Source organism: Dicentrarchus labrax, unplaced genomic scaffold, assembly GCF_905237075.1.
Source record: "Dicentrarchus labrax unplaced genomic scaffold, dlabrax2021, whole genome shotgun sequence".
NCBI classification, from domain to species: Eukaryota; Metazoa; Chordata; class Actinopteri; family Moronidae; genus Dicentrarchus; species Dicentrarchus labrax.
The window spans coordinates 34,328,904-34,346,102 of record NW_026136704.1 but is presented as its reverse complement, the minus strand read 5'-3'; the positions used below and the strand labels follow the sequence as shown (position 1 = coordinate 34,346,102).

Sequence of the window (17,199 nt, the reverse complement as noted above, 5' to 3'; positions counted from 1 at the left end):
TTAAAACTTAAACCTGAAGCTCATCACTCATCCACCGGTTTACTTTGGGAATGATTCTCCGCTTCGGACAATGATTGGTTCACTGAGCTCTGAGGCTGTTATGATAGCTGCTGCATTAACATTGGCATCGAAAGCGGCTTTAAACACACACACACACACACACACACACACACACACACACACACACGCCGTTAATTGAAGTTTATTGAGTTTGTAAAGATCTGGGAAGTTGCTTGCCAACGCTTTTAACTGTGAAAAGTGTTTGTGAAGATCCAAGGACACGAACAGATAGAGAACAAGGACAGGAGCGACTGGAGATTAAATGGGTTCATCACACTCTCCAAGAAACTGGGCCAGGGCCTCTGTCTGTGTGTGTGTGTGTGTGTGTGTGGGTGTGTGTGTGTGTGTGTGTGTGTGTGTTCCTGACTGTAAATATATACTTTATATTTATAGGTTTGCAAACCTCAACATCTTCTTTTTAGTCCATTTATCGTTCTTTGAAGGGAATCTGGTTCACAGAAGGTTTAAAATAAACCACAAAGCATTATGGGTTCATTATAGCAGAGAGAAAGAGTCCGTTGCTCTGTATGTTGTGAAAAGAGGTCAGAGGTCAGAGGTGAAGCTTGTTTTGTTAGTGACATGATAGAAATAACACTGTAAAAATAAGTAGAAGAAGTGACATACCTGTGTTTTGAACAGTTTCTCTCAATACCAGCATATCAACTGCAGGTCTGTTCAGTGATCCAGAGTCGAGCTTCTGCTTCGATTTAGGTTTAAATTCGAGAAAGAATAAAATCATCGTCGACAGCCCTTAGTGTATAATTACCTGAAAATAAGACTCCTTGTGTTTGCCCTCCATGTTGTTTCTACAGTAACCAAACGCTGGCTCTACACAGCCACCGTAGTTTCTCCTACGCGCTGGAAAAGGCTGAGCTGTATTCAAATGTTTGGAATAGATTTCACTAAATCCTTCACACTCGTCCTTTAAAGTAAGATCTAAACAGACTTTCTCACACCTGTTTGAATATTTTCCAGCCTGTTTAGCTTTCTTTATCCTTTGTGGAGCCGTGAGCAGCTGGATGAACCTCTGGCAGACGGTGGAGGGTTCAGACCTGCAGATCTTTACAGCCTGTACGTTGATGACAATTTGAGAAGATTGTTGCTTTATTTCCTGGTTGAGTATTGACTACTGAGCATTATCACAGCACTGTGACCTCTGACCCTCGCTGTCCTTCCTGCTGGTTGCTTTCCTACCTGTATGAACTATAGTTAGTTAAGGGAGCTGTGTACTGGGACTTATGTGTGGGATTGTTAGCCTCAAGCTATGTCGGTGACTTCTGAACTGACGCTGCTGATCAGTCAATGATTGCCAAACAATCATTTACACGCAGCTACGTTAGTGTGTCTGCCAGGGGTGACGGAGAGCATGCTGGGAGTTTTTCTTCAAGGGCGATGCAGAAGGTTAGGACAAGTCGCCTTCCAGTGGATGTTGTGTTTAAGGGACCTTCAGATCCAAACATGTGTGTCCTTCCTTGGGTTGGCTTTCTTCTGATGTTTGTCCTGTTTGACTTCAGTAAAACCGGCGAGGAACGCTGGCAGATGGATGGCCGCCATTAAAACGGTTGTTTCACGCTGTACAGGAAGAGTTTGGGGTCAATTTAAAGCCTTTTCCACACACACGTGCTGGCTTGAAGGTGTATCTTTACAGGCAGGGGACCAGCAATGGTTGAGAGAGCTCAAGATTGAATGAATAACACGGCCAACTTCATCCGTGCCGTACATAATCTTGTTATTGGATCAAAGCCACTAATTTGGGGATAAAAACATTTCATTTCCGATAAATTCTTCACAATAAAAGTCCCCGGGTATTTTCTTGTTTTCAGCAAAATCAGGAAACGTTTGGTTGTCTTCAGCAGCGAGTTCATCTGAAAGCCAACACGAAGCAGCAGAATGAAGCAGCAGAATAAAGCAGATATCTGAAAGTACGAACAGGGACGCTGGAGAGAAACTGGAAACCACAGAGATTCAGTTAGAAGCTACAAAAGTACCGAGAGCTGAATGCTTTTAAAAAACGTCTTATGTACAGACATGAGTTGAGTCTCCGAACACAGGGCGTTGGCTGCGGTTGGCGACCCGCTTCTGGAGTCTTAGGCCCCTGCTCCATGATTCATCTCAGGAAACGGCTCAGCACGTTTAAACTGGCCTGGTCTTTACCAAATTTATTTTGAGCAGCACCAGATATTACGTATTGATATGATATTAATGCTTCATACAATAACAATATCAGAGCTGACTGACTGTGTTCTTCATCATCTAAAGGTTTTTTTTCTTCTTCTTCATCCCGTCAGCTCCAGGCCCAGAAGCTCCGTCTTGCGAGGAGTCAGGGTCCGTACTACAGCGGCTCGCTGCCCAACGTCAACCAGATCGGCAGGAACCCTCAGGACTTCCAGGTGACGCTCTCAACCTCTGACGCTGTATTTTTGTTTTCATTCAGCTCACTTTAACTCTCGTGTTACTGGCAACCGCCGCCTCAACTACCACTATGACTGTAGACCTGATCTGTTGCTACTACTGTTACTGTCATTATCCACAAGTACTACGCCTGCAGCAGCTTCAGTTTTTACTGCACCCACTACCACAGTGACTATCTGCACTTCTAGAAGAAGAACCGTACAAATAAAGATAGAATAGAAATGCTAGGACAGAAGCAGCTGTTGTGAGTTGGTGATCCTGTAGTGCTCTGAGGACACAATCTGCTGTGTCACCACAATCTTCAGACCTCCACTCTTCACTTCTGAGTCATCACTGTTTCCCATCAGCTCCGCAGAGCCAAACTCATTCTGTAATGGAAGTTTATCATCAATATCATTGTGTTTCTCCTCTGCTGATATCACAGCTGAGTCTCAGCCTCCTCCTCCTACTCCTCCTCTTCTGTCTCTTGTGGTCAGACCGAGATTAGATTAATGTGCCTGCAGGTAGCGGGATGTCTTTGGCTCCTCGGTTCCACTGAGCTCCGCTGGGAGTTGTGAGGAATTTTGGGAGGTTGAAGTTACTGTCTTTTTATCACCCCAACATAAAGGCAGCTAGCGATAGAGTGATTAATCAGCCAATTATTAGTCATTTGGAAAGAGCCGGTCTCTGCGGATGCCTGGGCTCACAAGGCAGACACATCTGCAGTTGCACGCACGCACAGCAGCTGCAGCCTGGATGACGACGCTGCTCTGTAACTGTGAAATATTCCTGATCTCAGTATTGATCAAAATAATCGGGATTATCATTTTGGCCATACTCGTTCAGCTCTACCTAATCTATTCTGAAAACTGTGACTGGTTCGTGTTAAATTGATATTATATATATGTAATGTAGAGAATAATGCAGTTGGACGCTGATAGACTGTACCCTGATCTCCCTTAAAGCAACATCATGTAACTTTTCGACCTTAAAATAACAGTTTCACTATCGTTTTGATTTCAACCTGAGATGTAACAGGGTGAATGGTGCCTCTGTCGTTCCCGCTGTGCGCCCTGTACGCCTGTTTACGGAAGTAGTAGCGCCCCACCAACCAACCATGTCACTGATTTTGGTGGAACTGGATATTTTTATGAAGAAAATGTTGTGGTGTTGTGTCTGTTTTCCCTCTGATGTCCTCCAGCTGCTCCACCTCATTGTAACATCATGCATCATAACGGATGCACGTTGCAACTAATACCAAATCTCACAAAGTATTTAAATACAAGAACATGTTAGTGGCTAAGGCAACCATTTATATTAGATTGAAATGTGCATGGAATAATGCAGTTATACATTACCTTTCTTTGTTTTGATATTGGCATTATATATGGGCCTTTGAAAAACTCATATCGGTCCAGACTTAGTAGTTTTAAGGGGAAAGAAAGATTGAAGATTGCAGATCCAAATCTGTCATCGGATATTTTTATGAATAAATGGACAAACAGTAAAACCAGAAACCTTTTAGATTCTCTCTTTCAGCTCTCCGGCGCTCAGTGATAAGGCTGTAACACACTCAGGTCGGTCTGTGAACTATTTCACTTTCCAAATAAAAGTCTGACGTCCCCACAGCAGCCGGCAGTTGAAATTAGAGCTGCTTTTGGGGACAAGATATTACTCTGTTGAGCAGCAGATCTGTTTTATAACTTCTCTGAACGCCTTAGAATAAAAATAGTTAACCAATTTCCGAACACATCGGAAACAAACCAGGTCCTTTTTACTAAAATTCAACTAAAAGTCAACCACAGGAAATGTTTGTTACAGCCAACAGGAGGTTTATGAAAATGTCCTGGAAATAGATATTTGGAAACGAGTGGGAGCTCTGATGAGGGAGTTAATTTTATTTCTCTTTCTGTGTTTTTGTTTACTCCAGTAAGAGACATTAGATATGTTGATGTTGGCTTATTTGGTTTCTCTCTCTCCCTCTCCCTCAGGGCTCCTTCCCATCCAATCTCGAGTCCAACCGCTCTACTCGGCATCATGGCCTGGTGGAGCGAGTCCAGAGGGACCGTCGTTTCATCTCACCGGTCCGACCATACCGCAACCGACAAGTATCCTTCACTTTGCTGTCAAATCTAAATCTACAGGCTGTTAAGGGACACGGCTGAAGTTAGATGTTTTTATTTTTGTCAAGAAATCTCAGAAAAAGACCCAAACCGCTTCTCAATACTCTCCCGGCTCTCAGCTCCACGTCCACTGAAGATGTAGATCTTCAAAAACACGAATGTAAAGTTTCATCTAGAAAAGTATTTATCAAACAGGAGCAAATAGTGTATTTGTTGTTATTTTCAGCAGCAGTTTAAACTACATTTGGTGCTCTGGTGAGTATTTGGGTTAGCAGGCCGGTGTATAAATACACTACAGTGTGTGTGTTCGTGGTAATGAAGGAACATGTGACTCAATGCAACAGTGTGTGTTTTTTAAAGGTTATATATATATAAATATATAAGAGCTTTTAAACATTAATATATCAGCTAACAGCTATTCTCTATATACAGATACAGAGTCACATGGTGTCTCTCTCCCTCTGCCTGTGTTGTATCGCAGCCTCTCTGTGGTTTGTTTCCATAGCCGGTCTGCTCCAACTGAAACTGCTGTTTTTATCATCTACGTCGGTGAATTAAGGATTTATTTCCACCAAACCAGAGTTGGTGATTGTTGGAAACACTAACAGAGACGCTTTTAATGAGTTTTATTCTGTTTCTGTCCACTTCGAATGAAGTTCTGATGATCTGAAGGTAAAATGAGTGTTTCTGTCTCTGGAGTCTGGTGGAGAGTGATAGTGATATTACGGCTGTTTGTGGTTGAACTAAAGGTCTATCTCTGTAGGGATCCTTTCCACAATGCTGTCAGACTCAGGTTGTTATTGTCAGTGTCTGTCAGTGGCAGAAACAACTACTGTTAGTGGACGAACTCTTAACAGGTGCATTTTCGCACCAGGATTAGCTAACGTTACATGGCAGCCCCCCTCAGTGGCTTTTTCTCATCTAACTGTGAATAATAGGGTTATTTCTACCAAACCAGCATTGGTGATTGTTGTTAAGACTATCTACGACAGATTTGTTGAGTTTTAGTTTCTTTTTCGTCCAATTTTGAAGTGTGTTTTCTAATTATCTTCTAAAATATAAATACTGGTTTTGTCAATGGAGTCTGGAGTCTGATCTGAAATACTGGGGTTCTAGTGTGGCATATCATGGCAGTGAATTTAGTATACACAACTTTAATAGTTTTTGGATAACAATGAAGCTCTGTGGCACAGAGGAAGAAGATATATCAGGCTCCGATACACATACACTCGTTAGTAGTGATGATCCATTAAAAAAACCTCTATTTGAAGCAGATTTCCACCTCATTCAACCCTCAAACAACTGGGGCTCTAACAGTTCAACAGCTAAAGTGTATTTATTTGTTTCACTCTGTGAATTCCCCTGTCAGTTCCATCTAAATCATCAAACAATGCGCTGTTGTGAAGCTTCATACAGAGACAGTATTTTATTGTGTGTGAAGTTTGCTGTATGTCTTCTTGTAGTCGGACAGTTGTATGTTTTTAGGTCACAGCAGCAACACAGCGCGTTTTTATTCCAGAGATCCTCTGCAGGCTGAACATCCATTAACTTCCTGTTTTAAAATGATTGTAAGGAGGCAGCAGCCTTGTGTTGACGTTTATCACTGAGTGGAAGGGCTTTCACGCCCTTGAGCAAGGCACATGCAGTGTCAGTATAACTGCAGTTGAGAGTTGTCTTGAAGTTCCGTTGCTCTTCATTGGATTTCTTTGTTGTTTTCTGAAATAATGATTACAGGTTTTATAGAGTTTCAGCTGCAGTTTGAAAACAATAAATGAGACACAAGAAGACCTAAAAGCAGCACTTCTCCTTTAAATGATGTGTTAATAGGAAACCGTTAAAGTTTACTGTCTATTGTTTGATCTCTGATGTGTCTAAACAGGATTTTTAGCTTTTTATCCGCTGATTACAGTGGTTACTCTCTGTGGGTATTTGTTTCTCTGCTGTCTGAAAGTAAACAGGAGTAAACAAACCTAATAGCACGTTTCAACTGCAGGAACTCAAAATATAATGTGTATCCAAAGTCACAGATTCTTATTTTGTTTCCACCGATCCATTGTTCCAAGTTTCCGGTACTTTTCATTAACTGCTGCATGTTAATGGAGCTGGATAACTAGCAGTGGAGAATGGTTGTTGGACAAGCCGACACATCTTCAGGCTTCACCTGTGATTGTGAAGAAGAGGACATTCAGAAGGAGCTGTTATAAACCAAAAGGTGGACCAGAAGTCTTACTCGGTTTGAAACGATGAAGGATTGTGCTATGAAGTGGCTGAATGAGCTAGAAGCTGTTCTGGGCCACCAGGATGTCCAGGTTGACTGCCTGTCATTTTTTTAAAAGCCTTTCTTCGTCATCTGTGATGTGAAATCATCAGTTAGTGCACCTCGAAGCGTCTCTCCCGCCGGGCAGCAGACTAGAGCCACACAGCCCTCCGCTTCTATCACAGTTATAGTTTTGTGGTTTGTGGTCAGTCATCATTATGGAGGAGTCCTCTTCCTCCTGCAGGCGCGACCCCGCGCCTGAACCAAACAGAGTTTTTCCAGCATGTGAGAACAAATCTGACCGTCTTCAGTGTGTTGTTGTTTTTCTGTGCTGCCCATTATTCTTCTTCCTATGGCATTTAACGGCAGACTAGAACACTTGTAGTTAGGGCTGTGTATTGGCAAGGATCTGGCGATATGAAAACGATATGAAAACACAACTGTATCAGAGATTTGGGTGAAACTGGATCAGATTTTATGGAGAGAATAATGTCTGGTTTTCCCTCTGACGTCCTCCAGCTGCTCTGCCTCAACTGCACTAACTGCTAATGTAGCTGCCATTAACATTAGCAACTGAACGGGGCTCAGCAGCCTCCCAGTGAACACAACCTCAGAGACAGACAGAGGACATTTTGACGACAGCGGTACCGAGGTGATTTATGGGAGTTTCCAGATGGACTTGTTGCTAAAAGAAACTAACTGTTGCCCTCCAGCATCAGGTGCATTCAGTCTGTTCACTGGGAGCTCCCAGTCCGACAGAGTGAGCTTAGGTTTTTCAAAACACCCCTATGTAATACGTATATGCTGCCCCATCGGGTCTGGAAGAATTGCATCCCTTCTCATTTTTGCATCGACTTTGAACCGAACGGTTCTCAAGACATCCCAGAAAAAGGATGAAACCTTTTGAAGGTGGCAGGAACCTGAATTGAAGCAGAAGTGTGAGGTGTGAAGAGGTACGTCCATCCACTCTGAGCGTCCAGTTGCATCACTAAAATGTCCCCGATTGTTAGAAAGGCTGGACTTCTACTGCAGAGTAACTGTAGAACTGTGTGTTTAGTTCAGGGACTGTGCGCCACCTACTGGCTGGCTGTATTAATGCTCCCGGTTAGAAGGAAGACAGCAGAGAGCACAGTTGCCGTGTTCTCGTTAATGCACAGCTGACAGAGCTGTGGAGTTGTCCCAATTAATGTTGTGTGTTTTGAATACTTGTAAGTACTTCCTCTTTGTTGTTCTTTAGGTTTTGTGTGGAGACAGCTCTTTCTCCCTAATTCAAGTGCTTAGATTACCATTTTGCCTGTATGCTAGCTACTATGCTATTTAATTAATGTTAGCTCTAGCCTGGTCGTTTATCTGTATTATTATTATACTATATATTCCATTGTAATATGGATTTATGCTGTTGTTTATCATTTAAGATTATAAGTGTGAAATGATGTTATTAACTTCATGTTACTGATTAGTGATGTTAATTATCCAATTAAGAGCTGCAGGTTATTATTGACATTGAAGTTAATATAAGTAGTTTCTCGCTCCGTTAAGCCTTACAGGATGATTGTAGTATTTAATGTGTGAAAGGGTGTACATTTTATAGTTATACGGTTTGTCTGATAACACTGTACTTGTTATCTCTCTTCCTTCTGTAGAACCACAACTAATATAATAGTCATCTACATCTGTCATCATCACTACACCTACATCAAAAGCCTACAATAAAGGAAGTATATTGGATTCTGGATTGTTGAATTGTGTTCTGACCGACACACAGTGGCGAGTGTAACAGATCCACCGGCCTCAGTTTGTATATTTGCGGCTTCACAGCTACACCGATTGTAAAGTACAGGGAAAACACAAGGAAAAACCTTGTCACAAAGCCTAAAACAAAATCTGGTTATGGGAGACCTGTTTGCAAGTTGTTTAGTTCCTGCAGTGGAAAAAAGGGTTCAAGAGGCTCTGCGAGTGTCATTTTCAAAGACGTCAGTGGTTTTGATGCGTGCATATACAAAAAGTCATCAACTTATAAAGGATCACTAAGTATTAAAGTTGAGTAGCTCAAACCACTGTGGACTTTGTGCATCACCCAGTCTGTTCAGTAGAAAGTGTGAGAGTGGAGCTGGGAACAGTCTGAGTGTGAAACTGTGCAGTCGGTGCTGAAAACTGTTTTCAAAGAGGGAAACTGTGGATCAGGGCGTTTAAATGTTCTCCTTTTTATAAGTTTATCATCTGAAGCAGAGAAGTAGAGACAGTTGTCTTATTTTGGCTGAACTGTGACTTGATTCTGGACGGTGTGCTTTGTTTAACTCCCCCTTATTTTTCAGGAGAATTTGGTTAATACATAGAAACTGAGAAGTTTTAATCATATTGAAACCTGCAGACACTTCGTATGAAGTAGAAACAGAAAGTGAAAAAGATCCTCTTCAGTCTGTGTTGTTGTTCCCTTAACCGGTCGTTTCCTCAGATGGACAGCTCGCCGTATAACTCCGCCTACCTGTCCCCGCCTCCAGACCCCAGCTGGAGAAGGTACTGTCTGTTAACTTCCCCTCTGTCTGTCTGTTGGTTTGTCTGTCTGTCTGTCGGGATTTTTGTTATTTCCAAAGCATCTTGTTTGAGTCTCCTCCGCTCCGAAACCTCTCTGAAGCCTTTGTGACACCTCAGATGGTTCAGAGGTTGAAAAAAACCAAAAACCCAACAGCAGCATGGGTAGTACATCGCAACTTGGTAAGATCACAACAGAGGTGTGAAAACATAATGACACAAACATGTCAATGGTATCTCCAGGTCCCTTTAAAAACTCAAAGGAATGAATGCAGATGTCTAGACATGAAAGTGTTCTTTTCCTCTCCACATACTGTTTCTTAGGTTTGACTCTCGATCCTTTCCAACCCTCTCTGCATCTTTAGGATCTTTAGAGTGACAGCGCAGGTCAACATTATAAAGCCACATAGAAGTGATATAGGTCATCTGAAAGTAGGGAATCTGAGGATCAATTTGAGATCTCTTTTTATATAAAAAAATCATTAATAATTGTGTTTTGTTTAGGCGCCTACTCAAATATTGAGAGCGTCTATAAGGGTTTAGAAACATTATGGGTTCAGTATGTGATTCCTATGCTCAGTTTTCTCTCTGTTTTTGTTGCAGCAGTTGCCCTCAGTCTCTAGTTTGTGCTTGTACAGTTTCATGAGGCTGTGATTTTCCTCAAGGTCACAAAAGGTTGTTTTACACAGTGAGGTCAAGTTTTTTTTTTTTTTTTAAAAAAAAGGTCTCACTACATACCCAGTTCATGAATTTCCACTACCAGTATGCAGAAATATGCAGAATAACACACATACTGCTTGGGATTAGCATAAAGTGGGCACGTCCGCAAAGGTCAGAGGTTAAGGGAGCGTTATCTTACCCCCCTTTGGTATTAAAGGTATACTATGCAGTTTTCCAGTTTTGTCAAACAGCTAGAGTCGCTGCGGAGTACTTGTATTTAACGTTAACTGTCGTAAATACCACTCACGACTCACGACCTGATCCCCTCCCCCCTGTATACCGGTAGATGTTCAGTAGGATGGAAGCGTCGGACATGGGGGTGGGCGATATGGGCAAAAAATAATATCTCGTTATTTTGGGGGATTTCGGCGATAACGATAATCAGTCGATATCCTTTAGAGTGTGATTGGAATTGTCTGAGTTAGATTTTGTGTCCACCAAATGCGTTTTTAGCACTGAGAGCGCTCAAAAACTAGTTAGTCTTCTAGTGTCTTCCATTGAGGCTGCTTATTATGTCGCTGATGTGTGTGACGTCGCGCCGGCAGGGCGCCACCTTTCAGACTGGCATTGCTGGTTCTGCCAACGGCGTCCCTCTCCTGCTTTGCTATCGGGATGATTCGCCATTGAAATGACTTCGAAGCCGTTATATTAAGGTAAAAATCTTGCGTAGTGTGCCTTTTAAACTGAGACTTTCGTAACCCTCCTTGCGGTACGTTTAAGTAAAGTGGCAGTGAGGTGCAGTCACTAGAAAGACTCTAAAGATGCTCCCCCCCTCTCCTCAATCATGCTGAAGTGTCCTTGAGCAAGTCATTGAACCCCCCCTACCTACCTCAGGGCTGCATTCTCTCTCTGACATCTGACTGAATTTGCACTAGAAAATCCCTCTTCAGGATCACATGAGGTGACACCAAGGCTTCACAAAGGTTTTCATGGATCCAAGTGAGGCTGCTGCTTCGGTTCATCTGCCTCCACCGCACCACCACTAACCTCTAGACAACTAACAGGAAACAGAGTTGACTTTAGCCGGCGTCTCTCCAAACCTGAGTTGGTTTTGAAGAGCTCTCAGTTCTTTTTTTTTTTTCCTTTTCTCCTTCTGGGAATCTGCCTTTTTTCTTTTTCTTTTTGGCTTTTTCTTCTGTTTTCTGCAACGTTTCAGTCGTTTAATTTTCGCTTGCCTGCCTGCGTTCTTTCTGGTTTTCTTCTAACAAGACAACAGTTACCCTTCAGAGAGAGACTGGCCTCGGTCCACGGTCACAGAAGGTCAACTGCACAGCACAACGCACACACATTAGGCTGGCAAATGACCTCCAGCCATTTCCTAAAGTCTGACAAGTGAAGACTGGTTAGGTTCAACTCACCCAGCTGTCACTTTGTCAGGGCGCCAACCACCGATTGGACTCTTTCTAAACATTTTCTGGTAAAACAGTCAAATCCCACCTGCACTTTGTCTTCAGTCGCCTGAGAGGAAGAACTGAGTAATTTCTTATGTTTGGTTCTGGTTTGTTGAGGCCCAGATTGGCTAATTCCAAGAGACGCAGCGTTTGTAGACAAGAAGTCGAAAGGAGTGTGTGTTTATCCAACAGAGATTTGGTAACCGGTCGTCCTGCCAGGTTGGAGATTTTGGTCAAAACAAAACAGAGTCCAGTTCTTGTAACTGCAGCTGTGCAGGATTGGAGGTTGTCCGTGCTTCTCTTCTTCCGCGGTGGTAATGCCAGCTAAAGGACACAAGTCTGGACTTATTCCATATTTTTCCTAATTCTAAACAAATGGCATGAGAAAAGACCCAAGAGTGTGTGAGTCAACTCTCTTACAGCATTACACAAGACACCAGTACACACGGAGGAAGCATTGAGTTGAGCAAACGAAAACAGGATCAGATAAGAAACAAGGGAGGCCTCTTACTAGCATTTGATAAGATATCGTTATGAAATGATTAAGAGAAAAAGCCTGTCAAATAAAGGGCTGGTACTCTTTGCACTGGAAGGCAACAAAGGTCCCACTTTACTGTAGAACTCATTCAGATTTAACAGCTCAACACATTAATAATCCAAATGTGATCTGTGCAGGAGAGATTTTCAGCGTCACTCACCGTTAAAGAACCGCTTGGCTGAAGGCTTTTTTCCCCTAATGCAGTGAAGAGCTATTCACCTGTGTTATCTAGGGAAATGTAAGCAGCATATCGGCAGATATCCAGTATTAAATAACTCGGGGTGCAAAAACTTTTGGAGCAAGCCAACTTTCTTCTACCTCTGCTACAAGACCCAAGGGACAGATCTGACTTCTCCACTCTGAGGATTAACTGCTTTTGTGCTTTTATATATTTAAATAATAGCCTTTATTTATATTATAGCACTTTTCATGCAGAGGTTGTTGCTCAAAGTGCTTTGCAAAAGAGTGAAGAGACAAGAGAATGAATAAAAGACAAAGCAAATTAAAACAGGCATCACATAGCAAGAACAGGTATGTTAAGAACAATAGAATATGTGAAGAGGTCAATAAAGCATAAGAACAATACTGACTCCGCTTACGATTTTCTTATTTGTGTGATAGTTTGTATTTTTAAAAGCATCTAAGAGGCTGTGAAGGATTATATAACGACAATCTGTAATCTGTAATCTAGGCCGGTCCCAAACCATTAAGAGCCTCGTAAACCAGTAAAATATTTAAAAAATCAATTCTAAAATGGTACCAGTGCTGGTTAGCTAAAACTGGAGCAATACGTTCTCTCTGTTGTGAGAGTTCTGAATTAGTTATAATTTATTGATGGATCAATAATTATAAAGTAAATATCTTTGGGACATTTGAAGACATCAAACTTTTATAGGCTAATCAAAAAATGCTAACTTGCCCGACTTAATGAAGGTTACTTTAGTTTCCTTTGGACGCTGTTGATGTATCAGACATGATATTGTGTAATATCAAGATCATTCTGATGAGCGTATAAACTTTCAATCAGTTTGAACACACAAACTAACTTTACGCTGGCTTCACGAGCCTCCGTTGGTCGCATCCGGTGACAAGCCAGCCTCCCTCTGTCCTTCAGCTCGCTGCCTTCACCTTCCTCCTTCCTTCGCTTGCTTTCCGAGCGCACGCTCTTCTTCTTTTTGCTCCTGCTCATTTAATTATTTTTCTCCTCTTCGATGTTCTTGCTCGGTGGAGGAAAATAACTTTTTGTTCTTGTCGGTCATGAAAAGGAATTGGTCCGGAAACTTCCCTGGGGATAAAAGCCAGTTGTTTCGTCTCCCCACCACTGCACTCAACAGGTGAATCCTCCTCATCCTCTTCTTTCTCTACCTCCCTTTTACTTCCCTACTGTTCTTCCTTCTGCTGGATGTCCTCCAGCTCCCGCCTTGAGAGTGGAAGCCTTGTACAGAAAATGAGAATGTGTCCTGTCAAACTTTACTTTGGAACATTTTATTTCTTTTTTTTTTTTGCTGATTATTCCTGTAACTTTATAAATTCTTCCTTCTCTGTTTTATCCTTCCAACGTCTCTCCTATTTTCTTATCTGCATTACCTGAGCTCCAGTTAAGTAAATACATCTGCAAAGACCAGGGTACACTGAAAGTAAACTGAGGCATGTCAGTTATCGGCTCACTTCAGGAGACCAAAGAGGTAATTTTCTGTAGCAGAATCCAACCAGAAACAGCTGTTTCTAGCTGCTGGGTCCCTTTTTAAAACTCTAACCTTATTGTAGTTTGGACTAGAACTTGCTGAATTTAAAAATGTGCATATAAAGTAATTTGCTTTCAGTAGCCTTATCTCAGAGGTTTAGTATTTTCAGTCTCATTTCTTTCTGAAGAAACCTCTTGAAGATTAAACATCCTGCTGTCGTGTGTGAGAAGAAACTAAATATATTTTAACATGTGTCTCTCCGGTTGGTATCTTCAGCTGTTGTGTTTTACCTTGATTTCACACTGTGTTGGAGAACAAAGACTCACCTGACCTCCTTCTTCTTCTTCAAAAGCTTGTTTGTTCTCTGGTTTTCTCTTTCTCCTTCTCTCTCTCTCGACGTCCCCAAACACTGTATGTCTCTCGCCCCTCAGGACCAACTCCGACTCGGCCCTCCACACCAGTGTAATGAACCCTCCCACAGGAGACCCCTTTACCACGGGAGGACCCACCCTCACCCCCCAGAGCAACAGACGCACAGGTGAGGCAGCTCTCCTGAACAAAAACACTCACAACTGAATAATATACACGACCAAGAGAAACGGTACTGGAAATGTAACTTTTGTTGTGTTATTTTAATAACTGGAAAGCCTCTTAAAAGTTAAATGGGGAAATAAAAAATGAGCTACTAGGAATAGAAATATACCCTCCTCTCCTCATTCTCTGGAAAACACTCCATCTTTGTTAAACTGCTCCCAATAACCAATGTGCTGGTTTAAGTAATATGTTGCCTGCTAACAGTTGTCAAATCATGATGCTTACCTCTTAAATGTAATACCTGGGGATCACCATCGGCTCCAGAAACCCTGACTTTGAGCACCCTTTCCTAGAACAGACCAACCAAGCACTGGCTCTAGATAGGATACTTGAATTTGAGCCTAATGAAGATCTCTGTTGTTGTTATAAACAGGATTTTGGCGTCTGAATTAGATGAAATGGGTCTGCCTTTGTTACGTAGATTTAAAAAAGGCTCCTCTTTTTGTATTAAAATGTACATTTGTGACAATTTTACGCACCCAACAACAAACATCCAGCAAGCATTTTTTTTCCCGGTTTCAAAAGCTGAAAGGGTGAATTAGCCTTTGTAGCGAAATACATTTGTGTCTCGTCACTATAACAATGATGATTTACTTTTACTACTATTTTTGCAGACAGGGCCAGGTGACAGCGTGTGAAACAAAAGAATAGTGGTCTAAGTACCGATCCCTGAGGGACACCTCAGCCGGATTTTATCTTGCTAGCTCAGTTTTTGAACAAATTGTTGATTGTTTTTTAATGTGACTCACTATTCCTCCAAACTTTGTTCATAACTTAGTACATATATAGCTACACACAGACAAACACACTGCATACATCAGCAACTGCATGGTCTGGTTCACACCTCAGATTTGGTTTTGAAACTGGTTTTGAAACTGATTTTGCTGGATAGTTTAGGAGAAATGTCACATTTCCGGAACAGTCGCTACGTCTTTATAGTATGAAACTCAGAAGCAAAAGGCCAATAACAGTCCAACCGGTGCCCTCTTCATCCAATGAGGTGAAGGAAAGGTTTATGTTAAAGTTTATCTTCTACTATTGTCTTCCTTGAGGTGACTCATATATGGCATCTTACAACCACAATGACGTGAAGTGAAAATGGTGTGATGTCTCTGTCAGGCGAGTCAGTGCAGATTCAGTGCAGAGTTTTTTTTTCTCTCTCTCTCTCTCTCTCTCTCTTTATTTTGGATGTGATGTGGTGACCTGTTCATTGTTAGAATAACTTTTCTGGCCCGGACTGAACGGCTCACACGTTTCCTCAGGATAAAGATCTCAGTCTAAACAGGTTTTCCTGCCAGCAGATCCAGGATGTTCTGAATCTGAATGTAAACTGAAGCCAATATTTCCAGCTCAGTCTAACCTTGTCTGTCTGTCTGTCTGTCTGTCTGTCTGTCTGTCTGTCTGTCTGTCTGCAGGTCAGAGTGATGGAGAGGGCAGAAGAAGTGAGTTATATACAGCCACATTAATTCACACACACGCAGAATCATCTGAATATTTTATTTATTATAATAATATGATTGGGATTGTGGGTAATAATTGTGAATCTATGTCAGTTTTCATAGAATATTTATAAGTTAAAGTTTAAAACAATTTATGAGAAATTCACGATTATGAATGTGTAGGAAAATGTTTAAAGTTGAGAAAGAACAAGTGATTTTGTGACTGCAACTGAAGATTATTCCCATTATCGATTAATCTGCTCATTATTTTCATTGTTTGGTCCATGAAACATCTGAAGATTCTGAAATATGCCTTTTCACAATCTGATAGATAGATAGATAGATAGATAGATAGATAGATAGATAGATAGATAGATAGATAGATAGATAGATAACTTTATTAATCCCACAGTGTGGAAATTCATTTGTCACAGCAACATTTGAGTGAAATAAATAGGCTACAGATACATACATACAGCAGGTCCAAGGTCTTATTGTCTCTGGTTGTGCATGTGACAAACTGGTGGAAGGTTGGGAGTGTGGATGAGAGAAAAACGTGGTTGGAGGCCCCTGTGATTTATGATGAACACCTCCGGGTGTTTCGTTTGTAGTCCTGCAGTCACAGTGTGGATGACGTCACATGCTGCTTCTGCTTTCCCAGACAGAGGAATATAATCAGTGATGATGATGTAGGATGATGATGAATGATGATGAAGACCACTGTGAGGAATATAGACGGTGATGAAGATGATTAAGACCCCTGTGAGGAATATAGACAGTGATGATGATGATGATTAAGACCACTGTGAGGAATATAGACAGTGATGATGATGATTAAGACCACTGTGAGGAATATAGACAGTGATGGCGATAACACTGGAAAGTTCCCGTGGCAGATAACACGGAAGAAGTCCGACGGCGACAAGCTCGTTGTCCGGGCTGCAGACGCTCTTTCACACAGACATGCCCGGCGTTATACCACCTGTTGTTTATGAGCACGGACAGTCCCCCTCCTTTTTTCTTGCCGGTCGCGGTGGTGTCCCTGTCGGTTCGAACCGTCGGGAAGCCGGGAATGGTGACGATGGAGTCCGGTATCTGCTCGATGATTGCACGGATGTAGAGTTTAAACCTCCTCTTCTTCATCCTCCTCCGTTTAACCCCGCTCTGCAGCCTCACCGTCTCCTCAGCTCCTCCGGTATGGAGGGTCTCTCTCCAGTCAGGATGCTCGGGTACCTCAGGGAGATCATCTGGTCGCGGGTATAAACAATGCGACTTGCCGTCGCCATGGAGACCCGTGCAAACAAAAAATAAAAAGTGCTCAAAAACGCCGAAAAAGTATTTAGGCGACGTGAACAAAGTAGTAAGAAAACAGTTAAAAATAGAAAAAAAACACACTGAAACTACAACAATGATAGGAGCTGCCATGACAGGCTGCCGTTGTCGCTGGCGCCATTCCAGGAAGGAATATT

General features: G+C 42.0%; 1 protein-coding gene and 1 long non-coding RNA gene across 4 annotated transcripts in view; both read left to right on the top strand.

Annotated features, from left to right (window-relative positions):
- The window catches only part of LOC127362938 (CREB-regulated transcription coactivator 2), a 46,513-nt gene that overhangs the window by 8,401 nt on the left and 20,913 nt on the right, over positions 1-17,199 (top strand). For 2 of the 3 annotated variants that reach the window (XM_051399325.1, XM_051399324.1), the window contains exons 2-7: positions 2,349-2,450; positions 4,443-4,559; positions 9,287-9,348; positions 13,278-13,346; positions 14,129-14,235; positions 15,707-15,733. In XM_051399325.1, the coding sequence (XP_051255285.1) occupies positions 2,349-2,450; positions 4,443-4,559; positions 9,287-9,348; positions 13,278-13,346; positions 14,129-14,235; positions 15,707-15,733 (484 nt within the window). The remainder of the gene's footprint in view (positions 1-2,348; positions 2,451-4,442; positions 4,560-9,286; positions 9,349-13,277; positions 13,347-14,128; positions 14,236-15,706; positions 15,734-17,199) is intronic. The other variant, XM_051399326.1, reaches the window with a different exon arrangement.
- On the top strand, positions 5,015-8,559 carry LOC127363003 (uncharacterized). Its single transcript, XR_007884637.1, has 2 exons — positions 5,015-7,784; positions 8,475-8,559. It is a non-coding gene; the product is annotated as an uncharacterized LOC127363003 (long non-coding RNA).